Genomic DNA, 23,109 nt, shown 5'->3' with positions numbered 1-23,109 from the left:
TCTATGACTTTGACGTAGATGATTGATGAGTTTGCCTTGACTTTGACATTGGCGTGAATGAAGTTGGACCCAACTTTAATTAGAACTCTTCCTGCTAGTAGATTTGGCTTTCTCCGTTTATTGAGCAGTTTTTCATGTCTAGTACAGGACCCCACCAGCTAGCTATTTTATTGAAAGTTCTTTCAGACCAAATAGTGACATGAATACCATAGATGCTTATCCAGGTTAGTTTGCCCGAGTTAATGAATGAAGAGTCCCATTTTCTCAAGTTCAGTAACCAACGTTTGATACTATGGTCTTTCTTATTTAAGATGTTTGTTACTGCATCGTTGAGTCTAAAAGCAACAGAACATCAAACCCGCCAAGGTATTTGATTCAAAAGTTGTTTAGACCTTCTTCCTCACATATTGTTTGCAGTTTGTCTAATGTATTTATGGAGTTGACTTCACTAATTAAGGCTTTGCTTAATATTTCATCATTCATATTGCTATCATTAAGGTCGATAGTGATGTCTATTTCGATTATAGGATGGGAGGTTAGTTGGGTGCGTGTGTTGCCTACTACTTCACTGAAGTTTCGGTCGTCACGAAAGGAACCGTTTGGGGTTTTGGGTGTGGTTTTGAGGGTGGGGGATGTGGTTTTGTAAGGGTTGTTGTGTTACGGTAAATGGGAAATTTTGTTTGGTGTTTTTTGGGTGGTATACTGTTTTATTGGTTTCTGTAGTTTGAAGGATATTAGGTTGGGTGGGTGCTGGTGTTTGAAGTGTGTTGGTTGTAATGATTTGGATAAGGATGGGTTGAATGTTGCTTGGGAGGTGGATTAGGGTTAGGTTTCGAATAGTTTTTTTTTCTTCGCTGGCTTTGTAGACCCTTAAGGTTGAATCTCCAATTTGAATTTTGCTAAGCTTTGCTGCAAAGAACTCGGCATCGTTAATCCCGGCGAATCCCACTAAACCGAAACGTTTCCCGCTGGCTAGTGTTTTTCTAGCCATGTAAATGTCTCTAGCATCTCCTTGTTTCTTGAATACCCTCCACATTTCAGTTACAGGTCATGAATCTGGAAAATTACAAAAGAGAAAGGATGTGATTTGTGTCCGTTTCTTCTCGATGAGTCGTACCCGTAGATGTTACCGTTGTACCTTTCGTTCGCCGCTGCCGCGTTCTGTTGGAAGCTTCAACGAGCCCAACACACCCACTATAGAGGACCTAGGTTATACTCACTCACTACACCAACACTTTGACGTTGGTTAGCTTTTAATTTTATAAATCCTTAGTGCACAATAATACTTAGGCGACAGTGTCGACCATATATCGTTCAGGCGGTATAACCGACCATGTATCACTTAGGCGGCAGAGCCGACCATATAATAAGAACAACAAAAGTGCACTAAGAACTTAAACATAAACTAAGGCTTGATCGGGAAACTTAACAAAAACACTTATATTAAATTACAATTACAATATTACTTACAAGCTTTATCTTCTCTACTTTCACTAACTCACACTCTTCTTGTCTTCTTCACAACTCACTTCTTATTTCACTCTCACAACTTCACACAACACAAATGAAATCTCCTCCCATATTTATACTACTCCATGGAACATTCTAGAACCTAGATATTTCCATGGATATATAAATATCTAGATATTTCTACAACCTACAAATATCTAGATTTTTCTTTTACATTTCAATTTCTAGATTTTTCTCCCATATTCTAATATCTAGATATTTTCTTATACATATTAATATCTAGATATTTTACCCATATACATTTACTAATTCCATATTATTCTAAATTTGCATTGTATTTTAACACTCCCCCCCAATGCAAATTTTCTTCCAACGATGTCTTGCAGACCATTCCAAGTGCTTCTCTGAATTTTGTAAACTTCGATTTACTTAGGCTCTTGGTGAATATATCTGCAACCTGTTCATCTGTCTTTGTTGGCACCATCTTGATCTCCCCTTCAAGGACCTTCTCGCGAACATAGTGATAGTGCACTTCTATATGTTTTGTTCTCGCATGAAAGACTGGATTTTCTGCTAGACGTATAGCTGATAAGTTATCGCAGAAAAGCTTTACTTGATAATCTGTTGATTGATGAAGATCTTCCATTAGCTGCTTAAACCAAGTAATTTCTTGTGTTGCTGATGCTGCCGATCGATATTCTGCTTCGGTGCTTGATAAGGATACAGTTGGTTGTGTCTTGCTGCACCATGATATTACTCCCGATCCAAGACTAAACATGTATCCAGTTGTTGATCGTCGTGTATCATAGTCTCCAGCGTAATCAGCGTCACAATATCCAGTCACGTGACATTCTTTTGTTTTCTTGTACAAAATGCCAAAGTTAATAGTGCCTTTAACATACCTTAAGATGCGTCGTACAACATCAAGGTGAGGCTTCTTCGGATTGCTCATGTATCGACTAACCACTCCAACTGCATAAGATATGTCTGGCCGGCTTACTGTGAGATAAATAAGACTTCCGACCATCTTTCGATAGGTTTGCAATTAAGCATTCCGTACTTTTGTAAAAGATCTCGCGCATATTTCTGTTGTCCCAAAAATAATCCTTCTCTTTTCTGCTCTATTTCGAGTCCAAGAAAATGTTTGAGTTCTCCAAGCTCCTTCATATGAAATCTGATAGACAGATTCTCTCTTGTTCTTTGAATCTCCTCATAGTGATCTCCCGTGATGATTAAGTCATCCACATATACTAGCACTATGGCTAGTTTTCCTTGATCTTGTTTCACAAATAAACTAGAATCTGAAGGAGCAACTGTGAAACCACTTTTTACTAAAAACTCGCCAATCTTCCCGTACCAAGCTCTTGGAGCCTGCTTCAAGCCGTATAGTGCTTTCTTTAATTTGCAGACATGGTCAGGATGGGACTTGTTCTCAAAGCCTCTTGGTTGCTCCATATAAATTTCTTTGTCAAGTTCTCCATGTAAGAAAGCGTTCTTGACATCCATCTGCCACAGCTTCCAAGATTTGCTAGCGGCTAAAGCTAGTAGAGCTCGAATTGTTGTGATCTTCGCCACGGGACTAAACGTTTCTTCATAATCCAGCCCATATTGTTGAGAAAAACCTCTAGCAACAAGTCGAGCTTTATACCTTTCAATGGAGCCATCTGATCGAGTCTTCACCTTGTAAACCCATTTACAAGATATTGTTTTTACATCTTTTGGCTTTGGAACTAAACTCCATGTCTGGTTTTCTTTTAGTGCATTAATTTCTTCTTCCATCGCTTTCTGCCATTCTTGACTTTGTGCTGCTTCTTCATAAGTGGAAGGCTCAATATGTATTAATTCATCCTCATGAGCAGCATTGGCATACCTCGGATTAGGTTGCCTCGGCCTTGTTGATCTCCGTAATTCTTGCACATGCTCCTCGGCATCCATTTGGCTTGGACGAACCTCTTCGAATGTAGATTGATGTACCCCAGTTTTTCATGTACTTGTTTCCTTAGAGTACGATCCATCTCCTTCTTTAATTGGATCCGATATGTGCTCTTTATGTTCTTCTTTCTCTTCTGGAACTTCTTCTAATCCATGAGATTCTGGAAGCTCTATCTTTTGAGGTGACCACCATGAAGAAGCTTCATCAAATACCACATTTCTTGAAGTATGACACTTCCCAGTATTTAGATCACAACATCTCCATCCTTTTCTTGATTCATCATAACCGACAAAAATGCACCGAATTGCCTTCTTATCAAATTTGCTTCGTAGATGATCTGGTACGAAGACGTAGCATACACATCCAAAAACCTTGAGATGGTTGACGGTTGGCTTGATCTTCCATAATCTTTCATATGGTGAAATATATCCCAACTTTGTTTGTGGGAGTCTGTTAATCACGTATGAAGCCGTCCTCATACATTCGGCCCAAAATTTTCCTGGTACATTCTTACCATGAAGCATACTTCGACAGGTTTCAGCAAGATGACGATTCTTACGTTCTGCCACTCCATTCTGTTGTGGAGTATTAGGGCAAGTTAATTGCCTTCTGATCTTGTGCTTCTTAAGATAGATATTGAACTCGGTTGATAAATATTCTCCTCCATTATCTGTGCGTAAGCATCGAATCTTAGTATCGAGCTCACTTTCTACCTTGTTCTTGAACTCTTTAAACTTCAGAAAAGTCTCCGACTTCTCCTTCATGAAGTAAACCCACACATATCTTGAAAAGTCATCAATGAATGTCACCATATATTTCATACCTCCAAGTGATGTTTGTTTCACTGGGCCGAAAACATCTGAGTGTATGAGCTCTAGTGGTGTCTTGGACTGATGCGCTGACTCCTTGAACGGCAATTGGTGAGCTTTGCCAAATTGACATCCAGCACATATTGTATCTGTTCGGATATCAATTTGAGGAAGCCCATTTACTATGCGTTGTACCATCATCTCCTTTAACTTGTTGTAGCCCACATGCCCAAGACGTTCATGCCAAAGATCAGCCGTCTCATTTTTTCGAGTCTTATCCACATAAGCTGTTTCCGCAGATAATACATAGACCGATTCTATTTTTCTTCCATGCATAACTGGATTGCCAACCACCTTTACTCTCTTGAATACGGACACATCTTCTGGTCCAAAGAGCACATAGTTCCCTTCTGCTGTCAATTGTGGTACTGACAGTAAATTCTTCTTTAGGCCAGGGACAAGATACAACTTCTCGAGTTGGAGCTTATGAGAGTCACCTTCATTTGGAATTATTGTCTTTCTAATGTGAGAAATAGACAACCTTGAATTGTCGGCTATCAACACGACTCTCTTTCCTTTGTAATCCTCCATTTCTTGCAGCTTCGTCTCATCATTGGTCATATGATTTGAGCACCCAGAATCAATGATCCAATCATCTTTGTAGTTTATTTTTGACTTTAAGGTTGCTGCAAGAGCTTGATCATCCATGTCAGCTTCAACGGAGAGTCCTGCTTCTGCATCCCATGTTTCCTCATTAATGGTTGTTTCGAATGTGACCTCTTTCTTCTCATCTCTTGCGGCGGCCACATTTCCTTCGAAAGTTCGCCTTCTGGGGAATCTACATTCTCGAGCAAAATGACCCTTCTTGCCACAATTGAAGCATTCACCATTCTTTCTCTTATCATTTTCCCCGTATTGTTGGCAATGATCTCTTCTTCCTTGTTGAGCTCCCCCTGAAGCGTTGCCTTTTGATTTTGGGTGACCCTTCCACCCATATGTCTTACTTTCTTTCATCGCCTCTTGTCTTCGAGATGTTGCTTTCTTCTTATTGGTGAAAAGTGCATCTTCTCCGTCTTTTATGGTTACTTCATTCATCTGCTTGGCTAATGCCTCTTGATTAGCTAATAGATTCTCCAGCTCTATTAATGATGGTTGAGTAGGCCATCCTCTCACAGCGGCTATAAATCCATTATACTCGGACCTTAAGCCATGGATGATAATTCTCTTCATCCTTGCATCACTCACTTTCTCTTCAGGAGCAAGTTGAGATATCTCACGGCAAATTGATTTCACCTTGGTGAAATACTGAGAAATCGACAGACTTCCTTGTGAGATACCCGCGAGCTCATTTTCCAAGAGCTGGAGGCGTGCTTCATTCTTCTTTGAAAATAACTTGTCAAAAGTTTCCCAAGCTGCCTTCGGTGTTTTCTCGTCACGGATGTGCTCCAATAGATCCTCCTCGATTGTAGTCTTCAGTATAAATAAAGCCTTCCCGGCCTTGATGTTCCATTTTCTCAAGGCTTCAGCATTTTCTTTCGGTGGAGGCGTTGTGTCACTGCCAGCAACTATTTCCCATAAATCCTGTCCTTGTAGGTAGGATTCTAAGCAAGTCCGCCAATAACCATAGTTGTGGTTATTGAGACTCTTGATTCCACTGCTCGTACTTGCAAGATCTGCCATCATGACATCCAACGTCCAATAAGCTTGGTCCCTGACCGATGAGCTTTCACAGTTCCTAACGGTGCTCCGACAGAATCTTCCTTAGAGCCTTGGTGAAAACAAGCCGATGTAAATGTGACGATCGCTCCAAATCCATATGGACGAACACGTCATTCATTGATTTCATTGCGAGGCATTTGACCTCTATATGATACATTTTGTAAACATTGCATTCTTTTGAAAAGGCACACCATAAATGAATATTTAAATCAAAGGTTTTCGACATCTGATGATTTCTACATATAGACAATCACCATAAATAGTAGTTTACAACAGTACTTTCGTTGACAATGCAGTCAAAATAAGATACATGGTGATGATTTGGTGAATGCAACTTTTCCTTGAAAAATATGTCATGTAAGACTCCATGCACATAGCTTGTCTAACATCTAAGCAAACAGCGGAGGACTTCTAGAAAACCTGAGAATAAACATGCTAACAAGTGTCAACACAAAGGTTGGTGAGTTCATAGTTTTAATATTTCGTATAATCTGTATATAAAGGTGGATCACAAGATTTCAGTTGTTTCATCCAGAAACGTTTATCAAAATATTCTACGAAATTGAGCACCCTGGTAAATAAACTTAACGTATATATAATTTGTACCCTTTGTATAATCATCTTAAAAATGCACGCAAACCAACGTGTACGCTTCTCAAATAGCATACGTCCGTTAAAAGGCTAGTGCTCTAGCTCGGACGGGGATGTCAAGCCCTATGGATCCATATATAACTACTCGCGCCCACCAGTTCTTATAACCAGCAGTTACTAGTTACCAAAGCTAAGGGATTTTCGGTTCAAACTCGGTGTAGAATTTAGTATGTACTTGTATCCATTGCGTTTAAAATAAAGTGCATGTATTCTCAGCCCAAAAATATATATTGAAAAGAAATTAAAAAGGGAGCAAATGAAACTCACCTTAGCAGCATATAAAGTCGTTCACCAAAATGTGATCGAAACTCGGATTACCAAATAACCGTAGATCTCAACCTAGAGAACATATGTTGGTCAATAAATGTCTATCAAGCTAGGTCAGGTCATAGTGTATCACAATCCTAATGCTCGATATCCTCATACAAAAGTTATCCAATGTTGTTTCAAAAAGTCAATTTTAACAATAGTTCAACAAACGAGACGTACCTTATATAAGGATTCATTTACTCGGCTGGTAACATTTAAAAATCCATTTTATCAATCTTGTAAACAGGTTGTTTAAATCTTAATTGCAGATTCAAAACAATTTCAATTATCGTCAATCATAATTCAGTTGATCATATCTTTTAATCCGTTCATCGAAACTATTCGATATCTAAATGAAAAGTCATTGATTTTTCGCCAGCTTTCCAAAAACATGCATATTATATACTTTTTACCAGTAATATATGTATTTAATTCGTGATTCATTATAAACTGTTTAGCGACGAAATTTAGCATACAAGCATGTATAAATATATATACTCGAGCACTAGACATGGATACACAATTAATATATAAAAGATAAAATATGAGTGCTTACGTATCAATATTGAGATTCAATATTGTAGGAAAGTACGTAGACGCAACAGAGATGATAAACACTAGTTTGACTCACGAGCAAAACCCTCGAACAATACCCATAACCTCCTTAGTAATAACCCATATTTTCCTTAACTCTATCCCGCTTGAAAACCCATTTTGAAAGTAACACGCTCATGACCTCGTCGTAGTATTTTATATATAATACTAATTAATAATAATACTACTAATAATATTAAGATTAATAATAATATTAATCTTAATAATAATAATAATAATAATAATAATAATAATAATAATAATAATAATAATAATAATAATAATAATAATTAAATAACATAAATACGGAGTAATATATTATCAGAAGAGGAAATGTGCACAAATGAATCAAAACATCGAAATTTATAGACTTTGGCCTGTCCCCCTTAGCCATGCGATCGGATGGAAGTTGTGAGGGGAAACCATGCGATCGCATGGTCCCTTTTTACAGGTCACATTCGTTTGTTTTTATCTTCGTCGACATATTTAAATATTACGTAAATTCGAATATTAAAATTTTAAAAAGTCGTATTTATTAAATACTTCAGGGGTATTCTATGTAACTTATAATTAATAATTTCTATCATGTCGTTTTCATGTAAATAGTAAATGAATTAATTTAAATTCAACTATTTAAGCTACACGTTGTATGTTGTGCTTTACAAATTGTACATTATTAATTTAACTTCGTTTCTTAAAAAAAATTACAAAAATTATATCATAAAAATAAAATGACTTAATACGTAAAATTTTTAATTTGAAATAGCATCGTTTAATAGTAAATTTTTAATCATTTCGTATATAAATATTATTCGCATGATTCCGTATATATCGAAAACTCTTATATTTATTAAAATATGTATATAATACATGTTATGACGTTCGTGAATCGTTGGACAAACAGGGTGGTCAACCGTTATATATATAAAAAAATCATTTTTAAAAGTTTTAAAACTTGTCAAAATTCATTGCTTATCATGTCGAAAATATTAAATCATATAGAGAATTGGTTTAAATAAGTCAAAATTTTCCGGGTCATCACAGTAAACGTCCAACGTTTACCGATTTCCTCCACTAGAAATGGTCCCGAACGATCCGCTCTGATACCAATTGTTGGAAGCTTCAACGAGCCCAACACACCCACTATAGAGGACCTAGGTTATACTCACTCACTACACCAACACTTTGACGTTGGTTAGCTTTTAATTTTATAAATCCTTAGTGCACAATAATACTTAGGCGACAGTGTCGACCATATATCGTTCAGGCGGTATAACCGACCATGTATCACTTAGGCGGCAGAGCCGACCATATAATAAGAACAACAAAAGTGCACTAAGAACTTAAACACAAACTAAGGCTTGATCGGGAAACTTAACAAAAACACTTATATTAAATTACAATTACAATATTACTTACAAGCTTTATCTTCTCTACTTTCACTAACTCACACTCTTCTTCTCTTCTTCACAACTCACTTCTTATTTCACTCTCACAACTTCACACAACACAAATGAAATCTCCTCCCATATTTATACTACTCCATGGAACATTCTAGAACCTAGATATTTCCATGGATATATAAATATCTAGATATTTCTACAACCTACAAATATCTAGATTTTTCTTTTACATTTCAATTTCTAGATTTTTCTCCATATTCTAATATCTAGATATTTTCTTATACATATTAATATCTAGATATTTTACCCATATACATTTACTAATTCTATATTATTCTAAATTTGCATTGTATTTTAACACGTTCCTCGTAGCGCCATAAGCTGCCTGCCTCACACACACACACTCTCTCTCTACCCATATTCTCTCTCAAATGATAATTGTTGAAGACTAATAGATTTACTTTTTTATTTTGTTAATACTTAAAAACTAATTTTCTAAGCTCCTATAAGGTCTATTTCGATGTCATCCAAGCACACCATAAGACTTTGTGTTGACTTTAAATGTCGTTTCTAGACTAAACATTAGGAGTATAGTGTTGAACATCATGGTTTCGAGATTTGCAAAGCATAAAAAAAATCGTGCAAACTAAATCATACCAATCCATATGTTAGAAATTAGGAGTATAATGTTAAACTTCATGGTTTCGAGATTTGCAAAACATAAAACAAATCTTGCAAATTAAATCATACCAATCCATATACAACAACAAAATTCAATCCCACATGAAGTATGGAGAGGTATGTAGATAATCATTCCCCTATTTCAAAATAAAAAGAATTTATTTTTCCACCCAGAGTAAAACACTCCAAGAGTAGAGAAAGTCATCTCTCTCAATGTTTTATGGACAAAGATATTGCTTCCGAATGAACCTTCGGCCAATAAGTATGTTGAAAAAAAAAGTATGAGACGTTATGAAAATGGTAGAATCAAATTTTCATGTGTTTTAAACTTGTCTGAAATTCAATTTAAACTCTAAGTGACAGTCAAGTTGCCCATAAATCGATGCTTGATGTTATTGGATTAATCAAATGATATGTATTTAATTATTTTGGTACCTCAAGGAATATAAGAAACACTCTTGGACAAGAATATATGATATCTCTATACATGAAACATAATAATCTTAATCTTAAGATAACTAATACGGAGTATATTACATAATTAACATATACCGTACAATTTTTCATGTATGTTTTGACAAATTTTGTCAAATAATCTTAGTGCTCGTAATAACAAATACGAGTAAGAAATTACATTACATAGAATAATTATTTGTGTAATTTATTAGAAAACATTTCCACTTATCAAACAATGTTCTTACAAGTACCAATTACATATATATCATTACAATCCATACTAACATTGTTCACATCAAATTTTTATTGTTTAAAAGGTATCTTCATCTTTTCACACTCTTAGATATTTCACCCACTTCTCTCGTTATAATAATCAGTAATTAATACTGTAATTGATTAATTGTTTGATTTTAAGGATACTCTTCCATTGAATAGATTAAATCTAGAAAGAATGACGTTAAACCTTGAAATCAGTTGAATAATACTCCGTATAGATTAGCTCACCACAAGTTATACAACTCTTTATTCCTAGATTACCCTTCCTTTGTCTGTTGAAAAGGAATTAAACTAGAGATATTCTTATAAAAACAAAAGAATATTCCAATTCCATGATCCTATCCCTCATAGCATATGCTCCCTCTACATAACCCACTACTTCCTCTCCATAACCCACCTTTACTCACACACCCATCTCATCAAATCCAAAAATTATTCATACCCATGTCTTCAATTTCCTAAAAAAACTCATACCCATATCAAGAAAATCAAGAAAAATCGTACCCATTTCAAGAAATTAAGAAAAGAATCGTACCCCTTTTTAAAAGATCAAGAAAAACATCACACCCAGTTCAAGTAATAAAGAAAAAATCATACCCAGTTGAAAAAGATATGAAATTTGGCAAGAGTTTGAGCAATCAGATTGAGCAAACATTGCCTGAATGGAGAGACAAGTTTTTGTGTTATAAAGAACTCAAGAAAAGCTTAAAATTAATCAACCCACAAAGGAAATCAGGTGATGTTTGTAACAGGGAAGCTAAAAGACCAAAACTTTCCGGCGGTGGTGCCGGAGATTGGTCGGTGGTTGACGGCGGTATTGGAGGAATGTCTGTTGAAGAGGTTGATTTTGTTGATTTGTTAGAGAAGGAGATTGAGAAATTTAACTTTTTTTTTCTTGAGAAAGAGGAAGAGTATATCATCAAATTAAAGGTATTTTTCTTTATTCGATTATGCTAATATCAAACTATATGACTCGTTCACCGTGCAATATGTCTAATATATTTAAAACTTGTATTGTGTTTGTTGTTTTAAATCTGATCAAACATTTGCAAAAAATTCAATTAGGTGTGAAAGTGATGCTTTGCATACTTGCATTTATTTACAGTAAAATAAATTGCTATTACATGTCAATTTCCATTTGAATTTTTGGCCTTTTTTTTTACTATTTGTATTAGATTTAGGTGTACATAAGGCCAATAAGCCATGAGTTTGAGCAACATGATAATCCATAGAAACTTGACCTTACTTCAAGCCGCTTGTAGCTATTGTCTACTGTAAAAATCGTTCCTTTCATCCTTTGTAAAGCATGTACACATTTTGATGTATTAGGTACAATGCATTTATGCATGATCTTTGGAAACACGCAATATGATTAAGGAATCTTCTTTTGTGTCCATGAAAGTGATAATGATTCTTTTTTAGTGGATACAAAGATTCTTTATATTTGAACCACAAGAAAAATTCCATACAAGTTCAATTTTGATTGGTATTGCTATATTTAGTAGTTCTGACCACTGATTATTGCAATTGCAACAGTTTCTATTTTAGAAGTTTTGTATATAGATTTTATTATAGATATAGATATTACTAAAAAAGATCTAGTCTTTTTTTCTACACGATCTGCCCACGTGACTGACACTTGTTTGATACTACAACTTAGGTCTCGTTAACAATAAAAAATTAATCCATTTGACTTTCAAAAGTCTATAGATATTTGGAATATTATATATTTGACCGGGTTGGGAGTTTATTAAAACTACAAGTGGGTAGTATCTGATTGGTCTTACAAAGAAGAATACACTTTTCTTTAAACATAAGGCTGGAAGAAGTATTTATTTTGCCACATTTCAGAATAATGATAAGTTTAACTGCCTTATGTAATATGAATATTGTGATTTAATCCATAATCCAACACAACAGCTAATAGTAAAATTGGTGTAACATTAATGACATGGTTACTAATTGTAGAAATGTGAATTGTATAGGAATTGCAAGACAGTGTAGCGAAGGCAAAGGATTCAAGTGAAGAGATGATAAGGATTCGAAAAGAAATGGTCGATTTTCATGGAGAGATGGTTCTGTTAGAGAATTATAGTGCTCTTAACTACACTGGTAGGTTTACTTTGATTATTGACTTACATTTTATTCGTTTTGATTTATCGGCTTAGAATATTATTTGTTTTGTTTATTGATCGTACACATATGTTTAGAGCACCAGGAGTGGACTCCCGTCTCCCTCCCGTCGGAACCCTCGTCGCACGTTTCACCACTCCCCCATCCCTTCACATTTGCGCGTCCCACCTTGGTCAGTCCCACAGGCGACGCGAATTGAGGCTCCAATTTATTAATTAAAAATCAATATAAATATTCTCAACTCACATTCATATACAAAAATAAAAACTGACATACCCCAATTGACATAGGTCACCACTCCCCACTTTTTCGGACTCACCAAGTCAAGCCTGACATGCTAAGTGACCTAGGTCACCACTCACAGTGCTCTTACCCAGTCCTGTTTAGAGGTGGCAAAATGGGCCATTAACGCATAATTCAGTAACAAGTCATAGAGAATATATTACTCGTACAATTTTAGTATGTTAAAACATAAAACACTTTAAAAAAAGTTCCTTTTTTTAATGTGCTTGATATAACTAAACTAAAATAGGAACATTTCTTTAGTAATAATCAATCCAAATCCAAATTTTAATTAAAATGATATAGTAGGTGTTTCCCTTTAAGTTAAACATTTTCTTTAACCAATTGGACCCATTGAGTCGACCCATTACAAGTAAAATGGTCCTAACAAATTGAAAAATGGTCAATGGACCTATATTTATTGAAAATTCAAAGTCATCTTGGTTATCTGATATGAACAAACTGATCATTCTGATTCATTGCAACAGGAATTGTAAAAATTTTGAAGAAATACGACAAGAAAACAGGGGCTGTTCTTCGTTTACCATACATTCAAAAAGTCCTACAACAACCATTCTTCACCACTGACTTGGTTTACAAGCTTGTAAAAGAGTGTGAGGCGTTACTTGACCGCCTCTTCCCTTTAACCGAACCTTCCATTTCATCTGGATGCAATGGTGACGATGGTGAGGCAACCGTGGGACCCATAGGGGCTAAAGAATTTGCTGAGCTAGAGTACATGAAGAACTTATACACGAAAAGTACCATTTCTGCTCTTCGAGTTTTGAAGGAAATAAGAAGCAGGAGTTCGACAGTTAGTGTATTTTCGTTGCCACCTATGCAAGTTGGTGTACTGGAAGAAACTTGGAACAAGTTTCCGGTGCTTGAACAATTAGCTAAATAGGAAGAGAGACTGCATGAATTTTATGTCAAGTTTTCGTGTATTTGTGATATTTGTGACTTGTATTAGCTAGATGATAATTAACCACTATTGTAATATGCATAAATATAAATCACGTAACACTTAACGACGGTTGAAGTACTCAACATTTAATATGTATATGATGATGGTTTTATAAGGTTTTATATTATATTGTATGATGATGATATGATGATGATGATGATGATGCTTTATTATACTGATTTTTTATTATTATTGTTTTTTTTCTCTTATTCTACACCAACACATCACCCATAATCTTTCCGAACACCATCCCCACTGCTTCCGTTTTCTAACACTTTTGTCACATTACAACCAGTCAACTATCCCAAAAAAAACCCAACAACTTATCACGTCACCACCCACTACGAAGAGTTTGATGATCCATGTTGTCAAAAGAACAAATCAATCACCAACAAGTATATACAGATGTATACCACAATCGAAACCAGAAACAATAGCAATCAAAACTCTTGAATCAATAACAGTTTTACAAACTTGTGTTCATCAACTCAATGAACAACAAACCAGAAACCCTAAGGGATTCAACAAATGATTACAAAGAGAACAATATTGAATGTGTGTGTAATATCATAGAAAGTTAATTCTTTCTCAACCCTAAACTGGCATATATCAAAAACACACAACCGACTCTTTTACAACTTTACAAAAAAACAGAAAGGACCCTATACTTAATCAAATATGATAAATGACATAAATGGTCCTTGTAGTAATGATGACTAAACCCAACTGTGTCCCGTCGTTGTATAAGTACAATTTTGCCCCCATACTAGGTATGTTGACTACTTTTGACTTATACTCGATTCACAAAGGGTTTAGCTCTTCAACATCTTCTTAACACAACTTGATCTTGTCTTAGACAGCATCACAAGTCTTGAATATAACCTGCAACACTAATCATACACTAAGTAAAACATAAAGTGAAGGGAAATTAGATTGTGTCATTTTAACACCCCCTCCTCAATCTAATTCCCAAAACAATCTTTTAACCCAAGTTGACTGCACATTTTATAATGTTCTTTTGAACACAGTCCTTTTGTAAAAATATCTGCAGTATTAACTGTAGATTCAATTTTCTTTGTTTTTAAAACACCTTTATTAATCTTTTCTCTAACAAAATGCAAGTCAATTTCAAAGTGTTTAGTTTTCTCATTGAAAACAGGATTTGCAGCAATTTTAATTGCTGCAGAGTTATCAATATAAGTTTGAACAGGAATGTTGCAGTTAATATCAAAGTCTTTGAGTAATTTCAACAACCAGATGATGTCACAGGTGGCATCTGCAAGAGCTCTGTTCTCAACCTCTGCAGATGACCTTGAGATAGTGCTTTGTTTCTTGCTTTTCCATGTAACAAGTGATCCATTTAGGAACACACAAAAACCAGTCACAGATTTCATAGCCATAACTCTTTTACCCCAATCAGAATCCACATAACAAGTAAGATCAGTTTCATTCTTGTCACACTTTCTTATACTTATACCTTTACCAGGTGCAGACTTAAGGTATCTTAAGATTATCAAAGCACATATATTTGCCAATGAGGCCTTACTTCATTGGTATCCATGTTTCATGGATTCGAGAGTGACCCAGGTTCGAGTCTAACAACTAACAACTAACCTTGCCTTTCAAAAAAAAAAAAAAAAAGATTATCAAAGCACACTTCAGGTGTGAAACCCTAGGAGCATGCATATATTGACTTAAGACATGAACAGAATATGATATGTCAGGCCTAGTTAAGGTTAAGTAGATCAGTTTACCAACTAATCTTTGATACTCAGTGATGTTATTTAAAGGTAAGTCTTTCTTATCATCATCACTAAAGGTCAGGTTTGGTTCAATGGGAGTATAGATTGGTTTACAGTTTAACAAACCAAACTCAGACAACAAATCAAGAGTATACTTTCTTTGAGACAAGTTTATACAATTTTTTTCTTTAATAACCTCAATTCCCAAAAAAATATTTAAGAACACCAAGATCTTTAATTTGAAACTTAGTTTTTAAAAAACTTTTAAAGTTTTTAATTTCAGACACATTATTTCCAGTTATGACAATGTCATCAACATACACAAGAATAGCAATGAAGATATTATTTTCAGACTTTATATATAATGAATAATCATTAATACTTTGTCTGAAACCATTCTCAATTAAAGCAGAGGTAAGCTTTTCATTCCACTTTCTAGGAGCTTGTTTTAATCCTTAAAGTGATCTTTTTAATTTACAGACTCTTTTATCATTTTCATTATAATAACCTAAAGGAAGAGTCATATAAACACTTTCATCAAGATCACCATATAAAAAAGCATTATTTATGTCAAGTTGATAAAGATCCCAGTTATTCTGAACTGCAATATTTATCATACATCTGACAGTAGCCATTTTAACAACAGGAGAAAATGTTTCATCAAAATCAATACCTTCTCTTTGATTATAACCTTTGGCAACTAGCCTGGCTTTAAACATATCAACCTCACCATTAGACTTATATTTTATCTTATAAACCCATTTATTTCCTATAGGTTTCCTTCCTACAGGTAACTCAGTTAACTCCCAAGTATCATTTTTAAACAGAGCTTCCATTTCAGAATTCATTGCATCAACCCATTGTTTAGATTTACAGGCCTCCCAATATGTGGTGGGTTCAACAATTTTATTTAAGTTTGAAGACAGACAAAACATGTCCTTTGACAACTTAGAATAATTGACAAAATTATTAATGTCATACTTAACTTTATTATTGTAGTGACCCGAACTTTTCCATGTTTATATATATTAAATGAAATTGATATTTACATGATTAAGTGTTTTCAACATGTTAAGCAATCAAACTTGTTAAGACTTGATTAATTGAAATAGGTTTCATGTAGACAATTGACCACCCAAGTTGACTGGTGATTCACGAACGTTAACACTTGTAAAAACTATATGATGACATATATATGGATATATATCTATAGTTAACATGATATTATGATAAGTATGTATCTCATTAGGTATTTTAACAATGAGTTATATACATAAAAATGAGCCTATTGAATTAAGAAACTCGAAAACGATATATATAACGATTATCGTTATATCAACGTCTTACTAATTACATATGAATCATATTAAGATATTGATACACTATGTTTAACATGATAAAATGATAATTAAGTATATCATTAAGTATGTTAATAATGAACTACATATGTAAAACAAGACTACTAACTTAATGATTTCGAAACGAGGCATATATGTAACGATTATCGTTGTAACGACATTTAATTGTATATATATCATATTAAGATATATTAATACATCATAATATCATGATAATGTAATAATTTAACATCTCTTTAGATATAATAAACAATGGATTAACAACATTTAACATGATCGTTAACCTAAAGGTTTCAAAACAACACTTACATGTAACGACTAACGATGACTTAACGACTCAGTTAAAATGTATATACATGTAGTGTTTTAATATGTATTTATACACTTTTGAAAGACTTCAAGACACTTATCAAAATACTTCTACTTAACAAAAATGCTTACAATTTCATCCTCGTTCAGTTTCATCAACAATTCTACTCGTATGCACCCGTATTCGTACTCGTACAATACACAGCTTTTAGATGTATGTACTATTGGTATATACACTCCAATGATCAACTCTTAGCAGCCCATGTGAGTCACCTAACATATGTGGGAACCATCATTTGGCAACTAGCATGAAATATCTCATAAAATTATAAAAATATTAGTAATCATTCATGACTTATTTACATGTAAACAAAATTACACATCCTTTATATCTAATCCATATACCAACGACCAAAAATACCTACAAACACTTTCATTCTTCAATTTTCTTCATCTAATTGATCTCTCTCAAGTTCTATCTTCAAGTTCTAAGTGTTCTTCATAAATTCTACAAGTTCTAGTTTCATAAAATCAAGAATACTTCCAAGTTTACTAGCTCACTTCCAATCTTGTAAAGTGATCATCCAACCTCAAGAAATCCTTGTTGTTTACAGTAATATATCATTCTAAATCAAGATAATACTCATATACAAACTTTGATTCAATTCCTATAACTATAACTATCTTAATTCGAGTGATAATCTTACTTGAACTTGTTTTTGTGTCATGATTCTACTTCAAGAACTTTCAAGCTATCCAAGATCCTTTGAAGCTAGATCATTTCTTTTCACTTCCAGTAGGTTTACCTACTAAACTTGAGGTAGTAATTATGTTCATAACATCATTCGATTCATACATATAAAACTATCTTATTCAAAGATTTGAACATGTAATCACTAGAACATAGTTTAGTTAATTCTAAATTTGTTCGCAAACAAAAGTTAATCCTTCTAAATTGACTTTTAAAATCAACTAAACACGTGTTCTATATCTATATTATATGCTAACTTAATGATTTAAAACCGAAAAACACGAAAAACACCGTAAAACCGGATATACGTCGTAGTAACACCGCGGGCTATTTTGGGTTAGTTAATTAAAAACTATGATAAACTTTGATTTAAAAGTTGCTCTTATAGGAAAATTATTTTTCTTATGAACATGAAATTATATCCAAAAATCATGTTTAAACTCAAAGTGGAAGTATGTTTTCCAAAATGGTCATCTAGACGTCGTTCGTTCGACTGAAATGACTACCTTTACAAAAACGACTTGTAACCTGTATTTCTGACTATAAACTTATACTTTTTCTGTTTAGATTCATAAACTTAAGTTCAATATGAAACCATAGCAACTTGAAACACTCAAAACGGATTTAAAACGAAGAACTTATGGGTAAAACAAGATTGGATATTTTTGCTTGTTGTAGCTACGTGAAAATTGGTAACAAATTTATATTAATCATATCCTAGCTAACTTATATTGTATTATACATGTATTCTAATATATTATGTAATCTTGGGATACCATAGACACGTATGCAAATGTTTTGACATATCATATCGACCCATCTATATATATTATTTGGAACAACCATAGACACTCTATATGCAGTAATGTTGGAGTTAGCTATACAGGGTTGAGGTTGATTCCAAAAATATATATACTTTGAGTTGTGATCTAGCCTGAGACTTGTATACACTGGGTCGTGGATTGATTCAAGATAATATATATCGATTTATTTCTGTACATCTAATTGTGGACAACTAGTTGTAGGTTACTAACGAGGACAGCTGACTTAATAAACTTAAAACATTAAAATGTATTAAAAATGTTGTAAATATATTTTGAATATACTTTGATATATATGTACATATTTGTTATAGGTTCGTGAATCGACCAGTGGCCAAGTCTTACTTCCCGACGAAGTAAAAATCTGTGAAAGTGAGTTATAGTCCCACTTTTAAAATCTAATATTTTGGGATGAGAATACATGCAGTTTTATAAATGTTTTACGAAATAGACACAAGTAAATAAAACTACATTATATGGGTGAATGATCGAAGCCGAATATGCCCCTTTTGCTTGGTAGCCTAAGAATTAGTAAACCGATCTACTAATTGACGCGAATCCTAAAGATAGATCTATTGGGCCTAACGAACCCCATCCAAAGTACCAGATGCTTTAGTACTTCGAATTCATTTTTATCATGTCTGAAGGATTTCCCGGAATGATAGGGGATATTCTTACATGCATCTTGTTAATGTCGGTTACCAGGTGTTCACCATATGAATGAATTTTATCTCTATGTATGGGATGTATATTGAAATATGAAATCTTGTGGTCTATTATTATGATTTGATAATATATAGGTTAAACCTATAACTCACCAACATTTTTTGTTGACGTTTTAAGCATGTTTATTCTTAGGTGATTATTAAGAGCTTCCGCTGTTGCATACTAAAATAAGGACAAGATTTGGAGTCCATGCTTGTGTGATATTATGTAAAAACTGCATTCAAGAAACTTATTTTTGATGTAATATATTCTTATTGTAAACCATTATGTAATGGTCGTGTGTAAATGGTATATTTTAGATTATCATTATTTGATAATCTACGTAATGCTTTTTAAACCTTTATCGATAAAATAAAGGTTATGGTTGTTTTAAAAATGAATGCAGTCTTTGAAAAACGTCTCATATAGAGGTCAAAACCTCGCGACGAAATCAATTAATATGGAACGTTTATAATCAATATGAACGGGACATTTCATTTATTTAGAATAAAATCATTAAATTTTTTTGGCATGGTAGTGTTCCTTTGAGATTTTCTAATAGAGTGTTGAAAAGTATAAGTTGGAACTTCTTGGTTTTGAACAACAGTGCCCTCAGGGTTTGAGTTATCATCATTAAGTGTTGCTGTAGGACTTGGTGACCTGGCATTCACATTTGAATCATCTGAACTTGATGAATCATTTGTGTCATCCAGAGGCATTGAGTCACTACTGCCATCACTTTGATGTTCATTGTCTTCCCCTTCATCATTGGGACTTTGAGTACTTTGATTGTCATTTTCATTTTCTTCAAAAAAATTCATTTGACTGAAACTTTTATCTGACTGCAGACTATCTTTTTTAACTTTGAAAGGAAAAACATTTTCATAAAATTTTACATCCCTTGAAATAAACACACTTTTACTTTCTAAACTATATAACTTGTAACCTTTTTTAACAGAAGAATACCCAAGAAAAACACATTTTTCATACCTTTCAGAAAACTTATCTGAATTATTTAAAACAGTTGAAAAAGCAAGACAAGCAAAAACCCTTAAATGGGAAAGATTAGGAATTCTATTATATATAATCTCAAAGGGACATTTTCCATTTAGCAAAGAAGAAGGAGTCCTGTTAATTAAATAAACAGCAGTTAAAATACATTCATCCCAAAACTTAATAGGAATCCCCCTTTGAAACATAAGAGCTCTTGCAACATTAAGCAAGTGCCTATGTTTTCTTTCAACCAACCCATTTTGTTGAGGAGTATAAGCACATGATGTCTGGTGAACAATACCATTTTTTTAAGATGAAATCATTAACTTTGGAATTTACAAACTCTGTACCATTATCAGACCTAACACATTTAATTGATTTATTAAATTGATTTTTAAGTAGATGAAATAGATTTTCTAAACTATCAAACACTTCATCTTTTGACTTAAGTAGATACACCCAAACAGCTCTAGTAAAATCATCTACAATGGTTAAAAAATATTTATAACATTTATAACTTTGAACTCTGTATGGACCCCAGACATCAAGATGAACTAATTCTCCCAACTCAGATGTTTTATGACAACTATTTTCAAAAGATTCTCTTATTTGTTTTGCCTTATGACAAATGTCACAAGGTTTTTTAACCATTTGCTTATTAAAAAGCAGACTTTGTTTCAAACACAATAGGGCATGTTCAGCTGGGTGACCCAACCTACAATGCCACAAATCAATAGAATTTTTATCAAACTTGGTTATGTTGGAACTACCAACAATACCTTTATCATTTTCAGTTAAGTAATATAAACCACCACATTGACTACCAGTCACAAGGGTCTTCTTGGACACCAAGTCCTGGATATAACAAGCATCATTATCAAAACCAACAAACAGTTTATTATCCCTGACCAAATAGAACACAGACAATAAACTCACAGAGTAATCTGGAACCACCAAGACATCTTTTAAAACAATTTCATTTGAAATTCTTAAATTCCTAATTTTATTAGCTTTAGCTTTAGTACCATTAGGATGTGACACAGTTAGATTTAAATCACTCACATCAGTGTAAGACACAAAATTTTTAGTTGAATTAGTCATATGTTGGTTGGCTCCAGAATCAATGATCCACCCATAATGTATGTTGTCAGTGTTATCACTAATCATGTTATTTTTGTAAAAAAAAATCAAAGTTGGTGTTAAAAAAGACATTAAAGTTTTCAAAGTTACCTGACATATTGGAAACACCAGGTTTGACACCACCTTTATCATCCAGTAAGCTTAACAACTTCATTATTTGATCATTACTTAAAGAAATAGGAGTAGAGGAACTGCTCCCAAAATTCTCATTATTAGTTTTACTTGAATTACCCCTAAAGTTATTTGAAGTACCAAATCCTTTTTTCTTTAGATTGTCAGGGTAACCAATAACTTCAAAACACTTATCAACAGTATGATTTGCCATCCCACACTTAGTACATTTTAAATTTCCAGTTCTAGTAGGATAACCAACAACTTCAAAACACTTATCAACAGTATGATTAGTTCTGCCACACTTACTACATTTTAATTCTTTATATTGAGTATTAGTATTAGATTTAAAAGAATTAGTGTAGAAAGCAGATGACTCAGCATTCTTTTTTCCATTTAAATTTGATTTTCTGTGAGATTCTTATCTAGAAATAATTGAGAATGCAGTGTTCACTGAGGGCAGTGGATCTCTAGTTAGAATATTACTTCTAATAGGCTGATAAATATCATCAAGACCCATTAGAAATTGCATTAATTTTATTAAACTAGTGTGATCTATAAAAGCTTTTGATGATGTAAGGTCACAACTAGGAAGTTGCACCATTGTGTCATATTGTTTCCAAAGTGAATTAAGATTATGATAATAGTCTGAAATAGAACTACCACCTTGTGTTATAGAATTCAACTTTTGATAAAGATTAAAGATCATAGATCCATCTATTTTATCATATGTTTCTTTTAATTCTTTCCAAACATCTGATGCAATTTTAGAATAAATTTGACCATTGTATAACTCTTCAGCCATAGAACCAAGAATCCAAGACAAAACAACAGCATTACATCTATCCCACTGGACTGCAAGAACCTCATTACCTTCATCCTTTTTTAAAGTTCCATTAATAAAAACAATTTTGTTCTTAGTTTGCAAAGCAAGTTCCATGGCACAAGCCCAAGATTTATAATTTTCAGTTCCCTTAAGTTTAGCATTAATCAAAGGTGTACTACTTATATCACTTGGATGAAGATATAGAGGATCTCCAAAGTCCAGTTTGCTTATCTGTGTAGGATTACTACCCGGAGCATCATCATCTTTTGCCATCACAGCAACAAATTAAACAAACAAAAAATAGAAACAAACAATATGACAAAAAAAGAATTAATTGATCCTTTAATGATCAGACCAAAGCTTGATCAGGTTTCCGTTGATTTCAATGAATCAAGGTCAAGAGTTAGGCTATGGTGATCAACTCAAGAAACAATTAATTATACAGAAAATATAAAAGTATGTAAGTAAAGAGAATTTTGATACTCCCCTAGATCTTTATCAATAGCAGCGGAAGAAAGAGAAAAAATATCCAGAATAATCAAGATTCCCAAACACGAACAGATTAGGGTTTATTTTCAAACCTTAATTTTCCAGATGATCGAATCGCCCAAAAAATCGAACAGTAACAAGATCGGAACTCCCAACCAATGATTTATATCAGGAGAATCGCTCT

General features: G+C 33.6%; 2 protein-coding genes across 2 annotated transcripts; one reads left to right on the top strand and one right to left on the bottom strand.

Annotated features, from left to right (window-relative positions):
* The first annotated feature begins 10,640 nt into the window (after positions 1-10,640).
* Positions 10,641-13,802, top strand: LOC139890550 (SPX domain-containing protein 1-like). The gene is made up of 3 exons (XM_071873424.1): positions 10,641-11,231; positions 12,287-12,413; positions 13,205-13,802. The coding sequence occupies exons 1-3, from the start codon at positions 10,914-10,916 to the stop codon at positions 13,618-13,620; spliced, it is 861 nt and encodes a 286-aa protein (XP_071729525.1). The 5' UTR covers positions 10,641-10,913; the 3' UTR covers positions 13,621-13,802.
* Positions 13,803-19,860: 6,058 nt separating this feature from the next.
* Positions 19,861-22,709, bottom strand: LOC139887586 (uncharacterized). The gene is made up of 6 exons (XM_071870660.1): positions 22,097-22,709; positions 21,590-21,931; positions 21,296-21,471; positions 21,139-21,214; positions 20,699-20,841; positions 19,861-20,646 (listed from the first exon to the last, which is right to left on the bottom strand). Exons 1-6 carry the CDS (start codon positions 22,707-22,709, stop codon positions 19,861-19,863), a joined length of 2,136 nt encoding a protein of 711 aa, XP_071726761.1.
* Positions 22,710-23,109: the final 400 nt, after the last annotated feature.

The sequence above is a fragment of the Rutidosis leptorrhynchoides genome, chromosome 2 (assembly GCF_046630445.1).
Source record: "Rutidosis leptorrhynchoides isolate AG116_Rl617_1_P2 chromosome 2, CSIRO_AGI_Rlap_v1, whole genome shotgun sequence".
Taxonomy (NCBI): domain Eukaryota; kingdom Viridiplantae; phylum Streptophyta; class Magnoliopsida; order Asterales; family Asteraceae; genus Rutidosis; species Rutidosis leptorrhynchoides.
Note: the sequence above shows the minus strand (reverse complement) of the source record. Positions and strands in the feature narration are given on the sequence as shown.